This window comes from Amblyomma americanum, chromosome 1, assembly GCF_052857255.1.
Source record: "Amblyomma americanum isolate KBUSLIRL-KWMA chromosome 1, ASM5285725v1, whole genome shotgun sequence".
Classification (NCBI taxonomy): domain Eukaryota; kingdom Metazoa; phylum Arthropoda; class Arachnida; order Ixodida; family Ixodidae; genus Amblyomma; species Amblyomma americanum.
Genome location: NC_135497.1, coordinates 296,077,951 through 296,099,565, shown reverse-complemented (window position 1 = coordinate 296,099,565; position 21,615 = coordinate 296,077,951). Strand labels below are relative to the sequence as shown.

The 21,615-nt window shown below is 48.9% G+C and overlaps 1 protein-coding gene across 2 annotated transcripts in view; it reads right to left on the bottom strand.

Annotated features, from left to right (window-relative positions):
- Positions 1–21,615, bottom strand: part of garz (Sec7 domain-containing protein garz) — an 82,952-nt gene that overhangs the window by 10,934 nt on the left and 50,403 nt on the right. For both annotated transcript variants that reach the window (XM_077649563.1, XM_077649564.1), the window contains exons 27-30: positions 20,090–20,271; positions 6,993–7,173; positions 6,646–6,776; positions 938–1,039 (exon numbers count right to left, since the gene is read on the bottom strand). In XM_077649563.1, the coding sequence (XP_077505689.1) occupies positions 938–1,039; positions 6,646–6,776; positions 6,993–7,173; positions 20,090–20,271 (596 nt within the window). The remainder of the gene's footprint in view (positions 1–937; positions 1,040–6,645; positions 6,777–6,992; positions 7,174–20,089; positions 20,272–21,615) is intronic.

Here is a 21,615-nt window from a genome sequence, read left to right as displayed (position 1 = left end):
TGGAGGAGCAAGAAATGAAAAAAAAAAAAATGCATAGTAGAATTTAAACGGTGGCTACAAAATTTCAAAGTACATAAGCTTTTCAGATTCCGACACTGATACCCAATAGTTAATTTAAAAAAAGTAGGGGTGTTTGAATACTCGAAAATTCAAGTAGTTTGCGAATAGTATTTGCTATTCAATTAAATTCACATCGCACTTTCACTGTTTCAACCTCCTAAACCTTACGAATTTCTTGGTCATCTAAACTCGCAGCAAAACACTGCGAGAAATGCCATTATCTTGCACTTGACACAGGAGTTAACTTGCTCTTTCCTCACAGAATCAACCTCCAGCATGCAGGAAAAAAGCCCGCGAGCAGTAATGCTAGGCCTCGCATAAAAACACTGCACTGACAGCCATCGAGTGCTGCCGCGGTGTCGCCGCTGCAAGCTTGCAGGTCAAAAAAAGAAGTGCAAACACCACACGGCACGTCATTAAGTCGTGCCACGATGCAGGCAACAGGCTGTGCATCTGACTGGCAGCGATCCTCTCGTTTTAAATCACAACGATAAGAGATGCTGCACGCAAGGAAGTGGTCCGGCATGTGGAGGATAGCAAAACGGGCTAAGTTGCGAGCCACGTGTCGCTGTGGTTGTTTTGCGGCAACCACTTTGACCATTCCCAATTTCTGTCAGTTAGAATATAGAAATTGCGTGTGTAAGGCCAAAGAGAGCAAGAAAAAAGCATACGATAGAAACATTGGGTTTGAAGGCCGCTAGTGTAACCACAAGCAACAGAGAAGCACGAGGAAGAAATAAGGGAGTCACCTCACATAAATGGCATGACCTAATCTTCCAGGTGCCAGGCGGCTTCACGAACAGTGATGTCATAGCCACTCCTCTCATTTTTCCTTCCTCCATAGCCAGCAACTACCCAGCATGTAGCAAACACTTACCTTGCATAGAAGTGTAGCACCTCTCATTCTGGTTTCTTCCATTCCAACAGGGTCATTGGGGCTCACATTCTCCATCAACTTGGACAAAAGAGGAAAGAGAACCTAACAAAAAAAAAGGCATGCCGTAGTAAAACTAACATGCATAAACAAGATACGGACAGAAGAACAACTCCATAGACCTCTAAGACAGCACACTTCGGTGAAAGCAGCAAACTGAATAGCTCTACACCTGACAGTTTTCATGTTCAAATACTTACCTGCCAAGCATTAACTATAACACCATTCAATTTTTGGCAGTACAAACACTGGTTGAAATCCCAATAACAATTATTAGATCATTAGATCACATGCTTTTAGCTATGCACCTTGAGATGTTAATCCACGCTACCTCTCAGCTACCATCACAATACACACGACATGTAGTTGTTTTGTGTGGCAGGTTAAGGAGGAGATATGATCGTGTCTGAACAAAGCCATCGCCAGGAAGCAGCACAACCTCATTATTGTGGAATGCAACTGCAGACTTTCAAGTGATAACTGAAAAAAAAAAAGCAAAAAAGAAAGCATGCTAGTCTTGCAGCTAGCAAATCAGCAGCAAATTAGAATATAGAATTTGGACTAATGCTGGCATGCTATGAAAACTGTCACTGCTGTGTACTACTGTCAAGTATATGCCTAGCATACTATTAGCAGCCAAGATTCTGTCAGCGTTACAATAAAGACACTTCTGAGTGCATTCTACAAAAATCTGACAATTCAATGAAAGTTCTGGCATGTTCTGAGCAAGAAAAACTTTCCAAGAGTCACCAGCAGTTTTAATGATCACAACTTTCACACAATGCAGTACTATATAGCCTGGCAGCACAATCCGAAGAACATTACGCCAGTTCAGCATATAAAAAAATCTCATGCAAATAAATAGGCTCCACAAAGTTCCAACTAACATGTCTACATGCTTCTAATAACTTCTGCAGACTGCGAAACTAATCACTGACTGGTGCATGCAAGACAATGCAACGGACAACTAAAACACCGCAAAGAGGAGTTCAAGTAGTAGCATGAGAAGTTAAGTTAAAAGCAGCATGCCAAACAGGAGGACAGTGTGCAGTTCCATGAGTGAACTTTGTCAGCAGTCGTACCTGCACACGAGCGGTATTTGCAAGGAGGTATATTTACTGTACAACACAGTCAATGATTTCTTTTGTTTTAAGAGTGATGCAAGTACATTCTATTGAACATCTTGGCTAGATGACACACGACAACTTACACTGTGTCCTACCACTTGGTTATGGGGCACAACAATGTACCTTGCAGCCCTCCAGAAATATAGCAGTGGAAATACAGCAATGCTGAGACAATTCTATTTGGAGAGCATGTCACATGACGTGAGTGGTACTACAGTGAAAGCTCGTTAATTCGACCCCCGTTAATTCGGACAATCGGATAATTCGACCTGCACGCATGGTCCCTACAATTATATATAGGAGTCCATGGGGCAAAACTCTCGTTAATTCGGACAAATTTTACCGCCCATCGGTTAATTCGACCTAGTTCCACGGCCCGCCAAGAGCGGCGCTACTGTAAAGTTGGAAAAAAAGAATGTAGCGTAGGCCATCCGTACGGTCAACGTCATCAGCAGTGCGAGAGAGGGCAAGGGAAGCAAGGTTAGCAGTGGCCGAAGCGCCCGGTGTCTTTCTTTGTGCTTCGTTGCCTCTTGCAGTCGTGCTCAGTCGTCGTGTTAACCCTATCTTCAACAAGTCTCGTTTTGGCGTGTGTCGTCGTTGCCCCGTGTTTCTTGCTGCTACGATCGCGGTTATTGAACCCTAACACGCCTTTTCTGGATATTGCGTGCTTTGCCAGCGTGTTTACTGCGCTGTTTTCGAGTGCGTAGCGCGCCGTGCCTGCGCGCCTCGCCATCACGTCCTGCTCCGATGGCGACACCGGCAAAGCGGCCGAAGTACAACCAGGCGAAGGACCTAGCCACGAAAGTGGAAATATTGAAGGTGCTGAAGGATGGTGTTTCACGCTCTGACGTGATGGTCAAGTATGATGTTAAAAGAACCACCTTGGCCACTTACGTGAAGAATGAAAACAGCATTATGGAGGCGTTTGACAGTGAAGCCTACGGTGACAAAAGGAAACGACTGCGGACTGCGGTCCACCCGGAACTCGAAGAAGCCGTAATGCGATGGATTAGAAACGCACGTGAGGCCTACCTCCCTGTGAGTGGGCCATTAATTTGTGCCCAGGCTGAAAGGTTCGCCACAAAAATGAACCTTGAAGAGTTCAAAGCTTCTGAAGGTTGGCTTGCTCGCTTCAGAAGCCGTCACAATCTGACTTTTAAGAGTGTGTGTGGCGAAAGAGCATCCGTGGACGAAGACAGGATCGAGGAGTGGCGGATCACCGGGCTTCGTGAACACCTAGCTGCGTACGACACTCCGAATATATTTAACGCCGACGAAACAGCGCTTTTCTTTAAAGCACTCCCGGATAAGACGATCACCTTTAAAGGTGACCCTTGCACAGCAGGGAAAAGAAGCAAAGAAAGGGTCACTGTGCTACTTGCCGCCAACATGACGGGAACAGAGCGTCTGCCTCTCCTAGTGATCGGAAAGGCTCAGAAGCCGAGGTGCTTCAAGAACGCGCGGCGCCTTCTGGTTGAATACCAAGGCAACAGGAAGGGTTGGATGACGTCCAGCATATTTCAGTCCTGGCTTCATCAAATGGATCGGCGTTTTCGAGCTGAGAAACGGAAGGTCCTCATGGTTGTGGACAATTGCAGTGTTCACTGCAAGGTGTCGGGCCTGGAATGGATTAAGCTTGTGTTCCTCCCGCCGAATACAACTGCAGCACTTCAGCCCATGGACCAGGGCATAATCCAGCATATAAAATGCAAGTACAGAAAGCATGTATTGCAGCGCATGCTTCTCTGTATGGAAGCTGGGAAGAAGTACGACCTTATGCTCCTCAGCGCTTTGAACATTCTGGCGCACGAATGGGCCAACACGCCTACAGCAGTTATTGCGAACTGCTTTCGGCACAGCGGTTTTGTGCAACCGAACTGCGGTGTGGGAGAACTGCCGACAGAAGCAGCTGACGCAACCACAGAAGACGACAGCTGTTTCGACAGCGTTTTGCCTCCTGCCGTGCGGCTCGCGGATTACGTGTCCATCGATGATGGTGTCGCCATTGCCGGTCAGCTGACCGAGGACCAAATCATCCAAGAAGTGACAGGCGCCGACAACGACGATTCGTTGGAAGATGACGCTTGTGAGCACCTGCCCCAAACGCCGAAGCGCACGGTGAAAGAAGCCGCAGAAGCCTTGTCCGTGCTGGAAGACTTCTGTGAACAAATTCCGGATGGTTCGCGTGCCGCGGAGCATCTGGCAGCTGTTAGAGCTATTGTAGCCGCTCAAATTCGCCCGAAAAAGCAGACGACAATAACAAACTTCTTTGCCAAATAAAGGTATGTCATGCTGGGGCAAATTTCATGTTTTTTGTGGTTCATTCGATATTTCGACATTCGGTTAATTCGACAATTTTTTGCGGTCCCGTCAGTGTCGAATTAACGAGCTTTTACTGTATATCATTAATGAAGCAGAAAAAAAAAACTATGGCGTCTCATAGACAATGTGAACGCTGATCCTTTATAAAAAGAAAAATGCATGTAAACTCATGTGCTCAGGCTTCAAGATGGCCACTACTGGCACTGACAGCTGGCACTAGCTGACAACTCAAGATAGCATGCTTGATCAGACATGAAGAGCCACGGACTCCTCCTGTTCTTTGCTGCCGGGGTCTGATTAGCAGATGGTGTATCTGACTGCATCCCAGTGCAGCTAAAGAGCGGCAGCACGCAATTCACAGTAGCTACTGCCACTCCTGTGCTCTGTGTGCATGCGCAGAGAAAGCCTGGTGGCCAGGATTCATGGATTCATCACTAGGAGAATGAGGCAGCCTATGGCCTCTGCCCGTTGTTATAAAGGACGCAACGTACAGCTATGGCCATGAAAATATGGAGCATGCTTCAGTAATCAAACTGCTTTCACGCCTTACCTAGCAAAAATTAAGACTACTTAATACACATTCCAGCCAATGCCACCAGAGCATTCGTGTGTAAACCTACGAAACCTTTATATTTTATCAATGAAATGCGTGAGAAATGCATGAGGTAACAAAGAATGCTTTGCATTATTTTGGCTGTGCCTGTACACGGTGGCTTTACAATTCGACACATTTTCACTTCTGCACACAAAAAATTAGAAAACGATTAACCTATTAGAAAATTAGAGACTATTAGAAACTATCAGAAAACTTATCACTAGACATTAGCGAAGAGTTTTTTTTTGTTCGAAGTGAATAGTAATTTTCTGCAAAAAATTTCGAACCAAACATTTGGAATACTTCTGGAACACAAAAGAGGTTGAATGACACAACAGGCACCTTCGAAATCACGTATTTTTCAAACACACAAGGCCTCTATATGAAAAAAAAAAGAGAGAGAGAGATAATGCATTGAAGCTGTGTCACACCCACTAACGTGCGACGAGTTTCTGCAAAAATGGCCATTGGAAATTGGGGAGTCAACCAACATGTGGTGCCAACGTATCTGTGGAGTGTGAGACCTATATAAGGGTGCCTCCAACTGTTGTTGTTAAATGCGACTGTGTCGTTGCACAGCTGTTGCCTTTAAGTGTTGACTACATGACACATGCAAGGCGGACGCACCACGCGCTCAGTGTCACCTCGCGTCAGGTGTCAGAAACAGGCACCAATCTCCGTGTGTCTCGTGCAAGCTCCCCTTCGTGCTCACGCCATCATGCTTGTTTAGAGAATTTCATGCGGAGAAGAGCGGCTGCGGCAGCTGCAGTCAGCTCAGACTCATGAAGTCAAGGGAGCCGCCCGTTCTCAGATTAGACAGATTTAGCATTGCACGTTTTGCTTCCGAGTGGTTCCACTGCATATGCGCGGATAGCTCCGAGGACGCCCCCAAAGTGCTGGCCAGCTGTTTGCACAAGTACCCAGTCAGAACCAATCAGCGCATGCACACTGGCAGCACGCGGAAGCAGATCGCACTATGCTAAATGTCTCTATTAATTCGTGCCGCTGTGCTCGTTATGGCACGTGCACACCGCGGGTACCATGGCCGTAGACACGTGGCAGGTACAGGTCTGGGCACCGTGCTTCGGCCTGCTCGCATCTGTTGCCGCAGGCATGTGCAGACCGGCTCCCACATACGCGCAGAAGCGCAGTCACGCGGCGTAGAGTCGGGGCTTTGGTTGCACGCATGCCATGGTGCCATCTTTGAGCAGGTATGCTGAACCGAAACCACCCGCAGCAAGTTTCAAACATGTTATTTACTTGAGACGAATACTACCTCGAGATTTCGAATGCCAAACATTCGGATCGAATCGAGTATCGAATACTTTACTATTCGAAAGGATATTCGCACATGACTACTTGTCACTACACTCTTCCCTGTAAACAAATGCACCATGAACAGCTAGTCCTATGTGGTTCTCCCCATTGCATAACAGATGCGAAACAAGGAAATAACTACCGCCAACACCCACCAAAGACTTGAGAAATAAGTACTGTTTTCTTCTGTAGCTGTGCGGCTGCACTCAGATGTTAGTGGTAATTATTTCCACCAGTTGAAAGTAGACTGCATGCAATTTAGGACAATTTCAACACGAGCGAAAGCACACCTTGTTGAAACAAGCTTCCCATTCAGCAGCTGACAATGCCTGAAGGTCATGAACCAGCAGAGCACGCTGCAGGTAGGTCAGTGCCGACGTGCGGATGTTTCGTCGTGTATCACAGCAGAGACGAGCAATGCCTAAAAATACAAAAGCACATGCCAGATATATTCAAGCAGCCCAAGCCAAATAAGCATTAAAACAAAAACTGCACCCAAACTGTGATGTAAAACATTTTCAGTCGAGCAAAATAAAACTGACACTAAATGCAGAAGACATATGTTAGGCAGAATTTACTCATTAAAGCTCTGTGGACTGGATAAAAATGAATTGGACTAGACAAAAAGGCAACTGACCTTGCAGAAGTGGACACCAGCACAGGTTCCAAAGAGTTGGCTGCTGACTGCCTCTTGCCAGCCGGCTCATATCTCCTGAAACTGGCAGGCCAGTAGACGACAAAACAAGTTCAGGAACCAGATCATTTGGCTGCAGTATTGACGCTGCCCTTGTGTGCAAAGTATGCATGAGATCCAGAAGCTGGAAAGAGCCAACACAACAGAACACCTTAACAAACAAATGTCCATTATTATTAAAGGGCAACTGCAGAGGCTTTGGAATTCAACGAGCTTAAAGGGATCGAATGTGTGAAACTTGCATGTAAGGCCTGCAAAGTCCTTTTGGGCAAGTATTTGAAATGGCGACACAATTGCAGACTAAAATTGCAATGTCTCCACAGCATAAAGCGCCAAGTGCGGGGTTGCATAATGACACCATCCACGGTATAAGTACATTTCCAGCGCATAAACGCTTGCTCTGAAAAAAGAAAACCAACGACACCAAAGGCAGAGCCCGCCGAGTGTTGTTTGGCAGCATCTAATGATGCACGGCAGGGTGTGGTTGACGGCAACAGAAATTTGAAATCTTACCATTCCTGGCGTCACACCAACCTTCTCACTCCTGCAGTGCTGTGAGGGGAAATCTAACTGAAATCTAACTTGATTATGTCACCATTTAAAATGCTAGGTTAAAAAAACTAAGCATGCTTTCCCTACTGCCTATATAGGTTTGAATCCTTGAATATCGTGGAATTCTCAAAAGTGCCTTTAAGCAACTCAATGCCTAAAAGCATGAGCCACTTTGAGAAAGCACTTTTGATACTCAATATTCTCGAAATACAGTTCTGTATTCAAAAACTTCAATGAAATCCATCAGAACTTATACCAGCTATTTTAGTACATTTCGAACATCTGGCTCAATTGATTATGGCGGACACCACCATACAACATGTGTCAATATGAGGTGTGGATTTATGGGTAACCCTTGGAGGGGGTAGTCTCACAAACACCATGAATTTTAACCTTATTTTCACAAAGAAGAGTGAGGGGTTAGTGTGGTTCTTCAACAGAAAATTTCTTGCTAAATCCTAAATCCTGCCTAAACTTGCCCCTGGTAAGCATGTTTAGCGGTGAAAATACAGCCCATTAATGGCAGAATATTCAACAAAAACAATATATAAACATGTAGTGTGTAGTATGGCACCAACACCAACTACACTACAAAAAATGTACAGAATGTAGCATCTTACTCTCCCTTTGAACATCAAATAAAAAATCCCTTTTCAGAATTTTAAAGAAAGGAAAACTGGACAATTTGGTGAGGGTTTAGCATAATGAACAGTGCAAAGGACCAGGATAAGGAGACAGGACATGTGCCTGTTTCTTTCCTCGTCCTGATCCTTTTACGCTACTCATTATGTTAGATTTTGAAGGCTGGTAACACACATGGCTTTAAACTCCTAGCAACAGCAAGGGCAAATCAGTTGGGATCTCTTCAGTGTCACCGTATTCGCTTTCGGATGCTTTGCTCCATCACACACACTGCAGTGCAGTCATTCTGGCAGCTGACTGCTATTGTGCCTCTGCTCATCATATCGCGTGCCCCCGGCTCCGCACTCTTTTATGTTCACACACTGGCGTGGTTTTTGGGTGCTTCGCACCATTACGCTGATGCATGGCAGAAGAGCTCATCGTACTGATGCATGGCAGAGAAGATGTTCATACGTATCATATTGCCGCGAATATTTGCAGTATTTGTTCGTTTTTCAAATCTGCCGCCACACCACTTTATCGCTTTGTTTGCGACGCAAGACGCGACTAGATTTATCTCGACTGATCACAGCCAGGCAGAGCTGATTCTACGTTGTTCCAGAATGTTCTAGTAACTTTGCACGCTTTATCTCGAAAGTTCACTATCAGCTTTAAATTGAGCACGGCCGACAGCGGCGGGCATTCTGTTCGACGACCGCCGAGCACGCTTGTCGCTTCGCCGCCGCCGAGTGATTCAGTCCATTTTGGGTGCAAGTCAGCCCAATAAACAGTTTTCTTTTAGAAGACCCTTTCGCCCGTCTTCATCGCTGCTTCGACTGCCGTCACCACTACGTGACATCTGGCGGAGGTGCTGGGAAGCCTCCTTCAAGTCGTGAAGCCAGCCCTCAGCGCTTCGCACCCGAGGATGAGCCAGCAGCTCAGCGAGCCAGCCGACGTCTCCAGGGAGAGGAGCCCGAGTTCGGGAAACTGCCGGACCGCACCAGACAGCGAAAAGACGCTACTATGAGCACCACAACCTCGCCGAAGATGTCGACACCGATCATACTGCAGCAGCCGCGGGTGCCACCAACTTTCAATGGATCCCTAGGCGAAGACCCTGAAGAATGGTTGGACCAATTTGAGCGCGTGGCGTCATTCAACAAGTGGGATGATGCGGCAAAAATTGGACATGTTCTTCTCACTGGATGGCTCCGCACGCACGTGGTACGAAAACTACGATTCGTCCCTTACGACATGGGAGCTATTCATGAGAGAACTATTGAAGGTATTCACCCGTGTCGTGAGGAAAGAAAGAGTCGAACGACTCCTCGAGTCCAGGATCCAGCTTCCGAATGAGCCCGTCCGCGGTTACGTCGAGGAGATGAAGCGCCTATTTCGCCGCGCCGACCCCCAAGATGACCGAGGAAAAGAAAGTTCAGATTTTAATGCGTGGCGTAAAAGAGCAACTCTTTGGCAGCCTCGTCCGCCAGCCACCAAAAACAGTCGAGGAATTCAAGCAAGAAGCCTGCACGATTGAGAAGACCCTCGACGTCCGAGCTCGGCAGTACAATTGTCCTTCCTCTGCCTGTGCAATCCGTTCGGACACGCCGGCCACCACCAGCGACAGCTTGCGGGAAGTTATCCGCGAAACCGTCCAAAAGGAGCTACGCCGATTACTGCCATCCTCCCCACAGCCACAAGCAGTGACTCTGATGGACGTGGTACGGGAAGAAGTGCAGCAGGCACTTGGTACCCCGACGGCCACAGAACCCCAGGCCATGACCTACGCCGCTGCAGTAAGGACTGCTCAGCCCCAGCGACAACCGCTAAGTCCTCCCCAAGATGAGCCACTTGTTCCACAACGCCGCCTCCCAGCCTATGACCGACGCTCAAGCCCCAGGTAATGCGACGCCAGGAAAACTTCCGACAACCGGCCATTGTACTTCCATTGCGGTGAGGCCGGCCATATTCTTCGTCACTGCCCGTACCGACGTATCGGTCTTCGGGGATTTGCCGTTAACGCCCCACGACCACGCTCCGGACAACGTCCGCAGGAAATCGACGAGTACCTGCGTCGAGAGGAGTACACGCCGAACCGCTTTTCGCGCTCACCATCGCCGTCAACCTCGCGCTTTGCGTCGCCACGCCGCAGCTACGCAGCCGCGGTACGAGGAAGGTCTCCCAGCCCCCATAGGGGAAACTAAAGGCAGCAACCTCTGGAGGTGAGGTTGCTCACGAGCGAAACGCCGAAGATCCTCCACCAACCACGCCCCATGAAGACGCTGCACCTGCGACACCGCATGAAGAACCTACTCTCGCTACACCGACGCCGCACAAAATGACAACCCCGACCACGACGCAAACTGCCTTCAAAACAACGACGCCACCCAGAAAAGCTTTGACCACACGCCACACCCGCGACTCGCATACGCGACGAAGCCGTGACCCGACGCCAAGAGTGACATGCAATGCAAGAGCCAGGACCTCCGACTTAGAAGCGACTATCGCAGGCCGGAAAGTTACCACTCTAGTCGACACAGGAGCCGATTACTCGGTGATGAATGGAACATTCGCTGCGCAGCTGAGAAAAGTCACAATGGGACGACCCACAAATTCGCACCGCAGGGCGCCACCTCATTACGCCATCAGGACGATGCACAGCGCAAGTGACTGTCAAAGGACATACCTATCCTGCGACCTTTGTTGTGCTACCACAATGCTCCCACGAAGTGATCTTGGGTATGGATTTCCTTAATGAGCATCAGGCGATCATCGACCTGCGATCCAAGCTGATCACGCTTTCGACGGACGAAGCCATCGCTTCGATGAAAACTAGGGAAAATCATGTTGCCCTGAGTGTCCTGGAGGAAGAAGTGAGCGTCCCACCCCGATCAAGCATTATCGTGACCGTAGGTGCCACAAAAGCCATTAACGCTGAAGCCATCATCGAGGGGAACATGCAGTTGCTTCTAGACCAAGGAATCAGCATCGCAAGAGGCATCGCACATTTCCGCAATGGCCAGGCCGAAGTACTGCTGACTAACTTCAGCAAAGAATACCGGCACATTAACAGAGGAACGACGATTGCTTTCTTCGACGAAATATCTGACGTACGAGACTCCTTCGCCCTCTCCGACCCCTCCGCAGAAGATTCGCCTGACCAAGAGAACTCGCCCACTTTCGACATCAACCCAGCCCTGCACCGGAGCAGACAAGACCAGATCCGCAATCTGCTTCAAAGCTACACGAGTGTTTTTCGACATCGCCGAAGGTGCGACAAACGGCAATTGCCAAGCATCGCATTATAACGGACCAACATGTCCGACCTCTCCGTCAAAGCCCCTACCATGTGTCACCGCGAGAACGACAAGCCATCCGGGACCAAGTCGAAGAAATGCTTCGCGACGACGTCACCCAGCCTTCAAACAGCCCATGGGCAGCACCAGTTGTTCTAGTGAGAAAAAAAGACGGCGCACTTCGATTCTGCGTGGATTATCGCCGCTTGAACAACATAAAGAAGGACGTCTACCCCCTCCCCCGCATCGACGACACACTGGACCGCCTCTGCAACACCAAATATTTCTCATCGATGGACCTCAAGAGCGGCTACTGGCAAATTGAGGTCGACGAAAGAGATCGCGAGAAGACAGAATTCATCACTCCGGATGGGCTGCGAGTTCAAGGTGATGCCATTTGGCCTCTGTTTCGCACCAGCGACGTTTCAGCGAGTAATGGATACAGTGCTGGCAGGCATGAAGTGGCAAATTTGTCTGGTATATTTAGATGACGTCGTTGTCTTCGCCTCGAACTTTGAAGAGCACCTCAAAAGACTTCGAACAGTACTAGACGCAATCAAGTCGTCTGGCCTAACCTTGAAAGCAGAGAAATGCCACTTCGCCTACGAAGAGCTGCTGTTTCTACGCCACATCGTTAGCAAGGAGAGAGTACGCCCAGACCCGCAGAAAACAGCTGCTATTGAACAGTTTCCACCGCCGGCCGATAAGGAAGCAGTACGCAGATTTCTCTGACTGTGCACATATTACCGACTATTTGTGAAAAACTTCACGCATCGCCGAGCCCCTGACCCAACTGACAAAGGCAGACGTGCCGTTTAAATGGGAAGCGCCGCAAGTAGAAGCCTTCAAGGAACTTCAGCGTCGTTTACAGTCCCCACCGATCCTTGCGCATTTTGATGAAAACGCCGATACTGAAGTTCATACCGACGCAAGCATCGTGGGCCTAGGCGCCGTCCTCGTTCAAAAAAGCGATGGGCTGGAGAAAGTCATCGCATACGCTAGCCGTTCCCTTTCCAAGGCCGAGGCTAACTATTCGACAACTGAGAAGGAGTGTCTTGCCATCATCTGGGCTACGTCAAAATTCCGCCCCTACCTCTACGGACGACTGTTCAAGGTGGTCAGCGACCATAACGCGCTGTGCTGGCTTGCCAATTTGAAGGACTCCTTTAGCCGACTCGCTCGATGGAGTCTGCGTCTCCAGGAGTTTGACGTCACCGTCGTTTACAAGTCCGGGCGCAAGCACTCTAACGCCGATTGCCTCTCACGAGCCCCTGTAGATACACCGCCGCCGGACGACGATGAGGACGCCTTCCTGGGACCCATCAGCCCCAGCTCTTGTGCTCAGCAGCAACGTTCGGACCCCGACCTAAAAGGCCTCATCGAGTACCTGGAAGGCAAGGTTTCTTCACCCCCCACTTCATTCGAGCGAGGACTGTCTTCCTTCTGTGTGCAGAATGAGGTCCTCGTGAAGAAGAACTTTGCAGCGAGCAAAACAGCCTACCTCCTTGTTGTGCCTGCTTGTCTCCGCGAAGAAGTTCTACAGGCTTCACACGACGAGCCGACAGCTGGACATCTCGGGTTTACTCGCACCCTCCGCCGCATTCAAGACAAGTATTACTGGCCCCGACTGGCTGCCAATGTCGCACACTATGTGAAAACCTGCCGAGTTTGTTAGTGACGAAAGACCCCTCCCACACGACCAGCAGGATTTCTGAACCCCATTGAACCTCCCTCAAGGCCCTTTCAGCAGATCGGCATGGACTTGCTTGGCCCTTTTCCAATGTCAACATCTGGAAATAAGTGGATCATCATAGCGACCGACTACCTGACCCGCTACGCCGAGGCGAAAGCCCTACCGAACGGAACAGCAGCAGAAGTCGCCAAATTTTTCGTGGAATGCATTCTTCTTCGACACGGCGCCCCCGATGTGCTCATCACGGACAGAGGAACAGCATTCACGGCGGAACTAACGCAAGCCATCCTGCGTTACAGCCAAACCAGCCACCGGAGGACAACTGCATACCATCCGCAGACCAACAGACTGACCGAGCGCCTGAACAAAACCATCGCCGATATGCTCGCCATGTATGTCGATGCCGAACACAAAATCTGGGATGTCATCCTGCCTTACGTCGTCTTCGCCTACAACACCGCAGTGCAGGAGACCACCCAGATGACCACGCTAGACGCCATGCTGCCCAACGTTACAGAAGAAGAGAACGTTGACGTTGCCGCCTACCTTCAACGTGCAGAAGCAGCTCGAAGGCTTGCCCGATTACGGATCAAAGATCAGTAGCGGTCCGACGCCACACGCTACAACCTACGTAGACGCAACGCGGAATACAAGCCAGGAGACCAAGTCTGGGTGTGGACGCCCATTTGCCGCCGTGGATTGAGTGAAAAGCTTTTGCGCCGCTATTTCGGCCCGTACAAGGTTCTTCATCGGCTAGGTGAACTGGATTATGAAGTCATCCCTGACGCAATGACTGCATCCCAGCGACGGTGCGTACGACCAGAAGTTGTCCATGTAGTCCTGTCTGAAGCCGTATTATGCGCGCTAAAGGCCGCTGCATTTCTATGCTCTATTTTCGCAAGATGCGTTTTTCTCTTACTACAGTCCAACCTCGTTATAACGAAGTAGCATCGGGACCGTAAATCAGTTCGTTATATCCGATATTCGTTGTAACAGTAGACATAAATATCGGCTGTGACAAATTCGTAATTTGGCTCGCGCAAATATTCTAGACACTAAAATGCATTATATACTTGGCTTTGAACCCACTACAAACGTGGTAATCCTTACCTGTCTCCTTGTGGCATTCAATCAAAATAGGCCGGAATATGGGAAGGTTGACACGACTGTTCTTACGTCGCCGCGCACGTGAAAGTGCGTGGCGCGAAACGACTGCACCATGTGTCTGCGCATAGGCGACTTGGTGTAGAGAGAGGAACTCGAGTGAGACACAGCGGGAACCATCGCGCCTGCGTGCTCTGCCGAAGCGCGATTGGTGGCCCCGAGAGGGACCGTTGAAAAAAAAAAGCTGCCAAAGCAGCTTTGAGAGAAGAGGAGGAGGAGGAGAGGGGGCGTTGGGCGAGAAGAGAAGGAGGAGAGGCGGCGTTGGGCGAGGAGACATATGCAACGCCAGCCCGGGATCAGCCAAACAGGTTTGCATTCGTTCATTTGAAGAAAGATGTTATCTTCGTCTGGTGGCTTTTCACAGCGCTGCGCAGAATGAAGTTTTCTACATTGTCCATGCTCAAGAGGGCCTTTTCTACGTCAGCAGTTTTCGTCGTCGGGAGTTTTTCCAAATATCCTTTCAGCCTCCTGGCCATGTCCGCGGCATCCGCACTGCTCATCGTTGGTTCATCCCGTTCACTCTCACCGCTGTCGCTGCTGCTGTCATCCTCGGGCAACAAAACGCGATCCACAATTTCTTGATCCGTCAGCTCGGGCGCCACGGCCAAGTTCTCATCGGCCGAAACGAAATCGTCGAATTCGACGCCTGGGACTGCCAGCCGATCCCAAGTTCTGTCCAGCTCTGCCTGGTCTTCGGGCTGCACTTCTTCTTCGTCGGCAGGCAGAACAAAACCGGCATCCGCGAAACAGTTCCTTATTGTCGACTGCCTCACCTCATTCCACGACCCGTACAACATTTCGAGTGTCGTCTTGATGTTTATTGTTGTCGATCTATGTCGATCGATGTCAAACACCAGTTGCGTCACCAAACGCTTCCTATAATTGCACTTAAGCGAACGAATAATGCCTTTGTCTAAAGGCTGCAAAGCAGAAGTTGCGTTCGGTGGCAAAAACTGCAAGCGAACTGCCTTCAGCACGATCGAAACTTTATGCGCCGAACAGTTGTCCAAAAGCAACAGGACCTTCCTGTGCTGCCTCTCCATGTCCTGGTCGAACGCTCTCAGCCAGTCCTCGAAAAGCTTGGTCGTCATCCACGCTTTTTTGTTCGACGTGTATTGAACCTGCAAATTCCGGACGCCTTTCAGGCACCTCGGATGTGCCGACTTGCCGATGACGGTGAGCCGTCTTTTGTCGGAGCCGTCCATGTTCACGGCAACGACGACAGTCACCCGGTCTTTGTTTTTCTTGCCCCCATGGCAGGTCTCGTTCTTCATCGCCAGTGACCGCTCTGGCAACAACTTGAAAAACACGCCGGTTTCGTCGACGTTGTATACGTCGCACTCGTCGTACTCCTGGAGCAGAGGACGAAAATTCTCCAGCCACGTTTGACATGTCTCCATGTCGACAGCGGACCCTTCGCCAGACAAAGTGTGGCACGCGATCTCGTGCCTATCTTTGAAACGTTGCAGCCAACCGCTGCTTGCACAGAAATCGTCATGCCCCAGTACGCAGGCCAGGCTGTGGGCCTTCCGTTGAAGAAGTGCTCCCGACACCGGCAAATTTCGCGCCCTCACATCTTTAAACCAAGAAAGCAAAGCCGCTTCCACGTCTGGGTGATGGCAAGGCCTAACTCGTTTACGGTCGGCTTTTATGTCGTCCTCGGTGTTGCCCTCAATCTTCTTTCTAGTGGCCAAAATAGTGGATAACGTACTTGGAGGAACGCCGAATTCCGAAGCAATATCCTTTTTCTTGCGGCCACTGTCCACAGCTCTCAGTATCTGCAGCTTTGTCTGGAGCGAGATCGCTTTCCTCTTCGATGCCATTTCGAGCGCTGCAACAACAAGACTGGCCGCTGTGCTGATGTCAGAACGCCGGCCTCAAAGTTGCCAATGTTGCTGCGCTTGCCTTTCTTTACCGCTGGACAAGTGGCGCCGCCTTTCGGCCCTCTGTCATGTCATGAGCTTTCAGAGTTTTCGCGCTCTGTTCACAGGTGGCGCGACCATCCAAACGCGATTTTTGTGCCAGACGGCAAAACTTTTTCAAACGATAAAAAAAAAAATTCAGCTGTGTATCGGCCTTCGATTTTCATTTTGGTTTTTGTTTTTTTTATGCTACTTTCAAGTACTGAGCCTCGTGTAAACCAAATATTTCTTCGTTACAGCCGATATCGCGGCGGATCTCGCGTTTTCGGTTTCGTTATAAAAGAATAAATGTCACTGAAATGAAGCATGACCAACCAAAATTCGTAATTAGTTCGCTATAACCGATAATTCGCTATATCAGTGTTCGTTATAACGAGGTTCGACTGTAGTCGCATTATTTGTTTTAATGCATCGGGTCGATGCTTCTTTGAGAGGGGAGTAATGCCGCGAATATTTGCAGTACAGTTGAACCTCTATGTAACGAACCTCTATGTAACGAATTCCTGGATTTTACGAAATTTTTCAATTCCCCAGCACATCCCCCATTGAAGCCCATGTATAGGCGACCTCCATGTAACGAACTCGTTGCGGCAGTTGACCTTGATGTAACGAATCCGTGGCTCTGATCATCGAGCTGTATCTTGTAATGTTTTGCCCGAAATTTGACCGGGCAGTGCGCAACTTTAATGAATATTGTTTAAGTAAGTTTTTATATTAAAAGGTAAAGTAGACCGCGAGCAGAACGCTTGCAATCGCAGCAAACAAACAGACCTCAGTGATGATGATGATGTTGAGCGCCGCTATCGCCGCTCCGTGGCAAGCGTAGCAACTTTTAAGCTTTCATTTTGTAGCTTGACACTAGGTGGCACTACTATGACAAATTTTTCGTGGTGTTGCGGCGCAGTTATGGTAAGCCTTCTTCGTCAGCGTGTTGACGTGTGTGTGTTGGTGTGTGTTTACGGTGTCGGTTCGTTACGATGAGTTCTGCTGTGAGGAAACGCAAAGTTTTGTTGCTTGAAGATAAGCTCTCGATTTTGAATGCGGTTACCGCCGGTGAAAAAAAGAAGGATGTCGCTGCCCGCTTCAATATACCAGCCAGCTCCCTGTCAACCATTCTTGCTGCAGAACAAAGCATCCGCAGTGCGATGGAGTCGGGCACAAGCGCCCAGAAGAAAAGACTGAAGACGTCGACGTATGCTGATGTGGACAACGCCGTGTTTGCATGGTTTTTGGACAGACGAGCACAAAACGTGCCCATAAGTGGCGCGATTTTGCAGCAGAAAGCCATAGATTTTGCTTGTATCCTGGGCCACGACGACTTCAAAGCGAGTAACAGCTGGCTACAAGGATTTAAAAGCCGGCACGGTGTCGTCGGAAAAGTGGTATCTGGCGAGTCTGCCTCCGCAGACAGCGATGCTGCTGCCTCGTGGGTGGCCAAGAAGCTTCCCGGCATTTTCAGCCACTATGAAGCTGCCGACATTTATAATGCTGATGAGACGGCCCTGTTTTTTTAAATGTTACCGAGCCGCACGTTCTCACTGAAAGGAGAAGACTGCCGCGGTGGAAAGCAAATTAAACTCCGCGTGACGGTTTTGCTTTGCGCCAACACTGATGCCAGCGACAAGCGAATCCTGTTTGTTATTTTCCGCAATGCCCGATCCGGATGTTTTAAAGGAACAGGGCGGATGCCAGTAAAATATGTGGCAAACTCCAAAGCTTGGATGTCGCGGGCAATTTTTTACGACTGGCTGAAGGAGCTCAACCAAGATGTCAAGCGACAAGTTCGCAGCATTTGTTTGCTGCTTGACAACTGCTCCGCGCACCATGTGGAAGGCCTACAGCTTTCTAAGGTCGAGCTGCAGCATTTGCCACCTAACTGCACTTCTCTGGTACAGCCCTTAGACAAATGGGTTATTAACAGCTTTAAATGCTGTTACCGGCGTCGATTGATACAGAAGATGCTCCTGGACATCCGCCTTGAATGGCCAACAAAAGTGGATATCTACCAAGCAATCGAAATGCTTGCTGCGTCGTGGCAAGAGGTCGGATCACAAGTGATGACCAATTGCTTCGCCAAGGCTCAGGTAAATAAGGCCATTCAAGCTACAGTCACTGAAGACGAACCTTCAAGCCCACCCGAGGTCGCAGAAGCGTGGGATGAACTACGCATGAACGGTGGGGTGCCCGACGGTGTCGAGCTGTGCAACTTTTTGTTCGTGGACAACGGCGCCGTGGCTACGGAAGAGATGACTGATGCGGCACTTGTCGAAACCGTTAAAGATAGCCTTGAAGGTGACGGTTCGTCAGAGCCTGATACGTTTTGTGCTGTTCCCACCGCGAGGGAACTGATGGACGCGGTGGATGTTCTGCGCCATTTCGTCGGCTCGCAGGACGATGAAGCAGCCATGGATGCCTTAGTTTCCTTGGAGCGCCGAGTAGTGGCTTCGATCGGGCAAAAACAGCAAGCGAAAATTACGCAGTTTTTCTCTATTAAATAAATTCTTTGAATGGCGAGTTCACTTGAATTGATATCTGTCGAATTTTTATTTCGTTTTGGCATAATCCTTACCAGTCTTAACCCAAAACTGCATGTAACGAAAACCTGGATATAACGAAAAATTGCGAACTTTTTTCAATTTCGTTATATCCAGGTTTGACTGTATTTGTTCGTTTTTCAAATCTGCCGCCACACCACTTTATCGCTTTGTTTGCGACGCAAGACGAGACTAGATTTATCTCGATTGATCACAGCCAGGCAGAGCTGATTCTACGTTGTTCCGGAATGTTCTAGTAACTTTGCACGTTTTATCTCGAAAGTTCGCTATCAGCTTTAAATTGAGCACGGCCGACAGCGGTGGGCATTCTGTTCGACGACCGCCGAGCACGCTTGTCGCTTCGCCGCCGCTGAGTGATTCAGTCCATTTTGGGTGCAAGTCAGCCCAATAAACAGTTTTCTTTTAGAAGACCCTTTCGTTTGTCTTCATCGCTGCTTCGACTACAGTCACCACTACGTGACAATATGATCACAATTCAGCAAAATTATGAGCCTATTTATTGGGAAATCATATCATCTGAGAACGTATTATCCAGAAGAAAAACAGTAACTCTATGGGACATTCTTATTATTCACGATATTGAGTGAACTGGGAAATCGTATTCAGATTACCCAACCCAAGTTTAAGAATGCCCAAGTTAAGTCACTTTTTATAGCAGGTGCTCTTTTCTGAGAGAACTATGCCACCACACAGTAGGAAACAGAAGGGCTATATTAAATAAACATCCTACTTGAACTATGCAGCTTTGAAACAAATAAAGTCAAAAGAGGCCAACCAAAACTTTCAAAACTTATGAAATTGAAGTGAATTTAAGCTGCACTGCACGAGTCATCTCAAGCTGACAAAGCTACAAAACAAAAACTGGAGGCAACTTTGAGGCAACTCTGACAAGAATTCAATAACACCAAATGACAATGAAGATGATTTAATTTCAATTGCACAAAGCCAGCTTGATCATAAGACATCATAGCTAACATGCTTGGCCTGCATGAAATGGGACCAAAGACCCTTTTTCCCATGCTTTTCACCACTGAGAAGCCAAGCCCCAGCAGGCCAGGGGAAAGCTTGCACCCGCTGAAAAACCAGTAGTACTGGGTATAGAACCTCACGTCTCCCACATGCAAAGCAGATGCTCAATCCACTAGGCCAAACAATGTCAAGCCTTATACCTTACAAAAATCAGCATCTAGAATTCACTTTCGAAGAAGGAACTTTTACACAGTCTACAGAAACTAACCTGAAGCGACACATGCTGATACTCAGAAGGTGCTCCCTCCAGGCGGTCCTCATCATCAGCCTCATAACCAAGACTGTGCTGCTGGTTCCTGCGGTGCAGGGCCTCTTCCCTGCGCCTCGCCTGCCCCTTGGTCATTCGTTTCGTCTCTCGCGGCTTCGCGTTTCTCTTTGCCCAGTTGTTTCCTGTGACGGAAACAATACACAGACGCATTTACTGAAATGCTCATTGTACCTGCCACACAGACTCAAGAAAAGAAACAATAACTTCCCTGAGTATGGAATAAAAGACAGTGCTCGTAGTCTGTGAAGAATCAGTTCCAAAAAAGAGAAAACAGCCACACATGTGAAGCGCAGTGTCAGGACCAATTATGCAAAATTGAACGAAGAAAAAAGAACCAGTCATTAGCCACTCAGACGACAATAAATGCTGAAAAACCAATCTACACCTACAAAAAAGTGCTAGCTGTTCTGAACGTCATTCCTGTAATATGCTAATTTAAGCATATACTACCGTATTTACACGATTGTAAGTTGACCTATTTTTCAAAATTTGAAAATCCAAAGTGTGTTTGGGGGGGGGGGGGGGGGGGGACTTAAAATTGAAACCAAAGCATCGCACCATAAAGGAGAGACAAACGAGATATCAGGCATGGTTGCATTTTTGCTGCGCAGCTCCGTCGCATCGCTCTTGGTGCTGGCCTTGAGCAGCTGCTATGTCAACACGCAGAACTGGCATCCCCACCCTGCACAAGGCGGCCGATGGTGGCTGTCGATAAGCAGCAAACCAGCACCCGCCCACTCCCCCCACGTGGCCGTAGACTGCGTCTGCTGATAAGCGGCAGCAGCCCAATAACGCATTCGCATTCTACTCTTAATAGGCGTCGTCCAAGTTTTTTTTTTGTTTACTTTCAACCGCGCACTCGGCGCTCCAGGGAGCGTCGATAGTTGATGAAGGGCCGCTCGCTGTTCGAATCGCGGTGGCACCCGCACTCGGAAGCGCGGCCGCATCGAGGAGTGTCGATGGACGGCGGAAGAGCCGATGCCGCTCACGCGTAGTTTTTTTTTTGGCTCTGACAAATTCAATCTGGTGCCGGCCGCGTTTCACAAGTTTTTAATGTAGTGCTTTGTCATTCGTCTTTAGTGCTCCGGGTCCGGTAAGCAACCGGCGCTCGTTCACGGCTATATGCAAGATGACTGTCATTGTTTAGGCTGAAGAAACGAACTGCGCGCCGGGCCACAACTTCAACGTTCGCAACGGTGATACAGGTGTGGCAGCTGCAACGAGGCAAAATTTTCAGCTGTTCTACGCGATGTCGTGATGTGGCTGCTTGCGAAGTGCAGGATTTCGCTGCACGATGGTGTTAGAACAACGGGTTGTGGGACTGCAGCAGCGATCATGACGGCAGCGCTAGTGAGGACGAGTAGTCCAGTGACTAATAAATTTTCATTTTGGAATGCATCCACGGGAGCTCCCGCGCGCGGCAGCCGATAGCGGCTGGCGATAAGCGGAGGCCACAGGATAGTGCT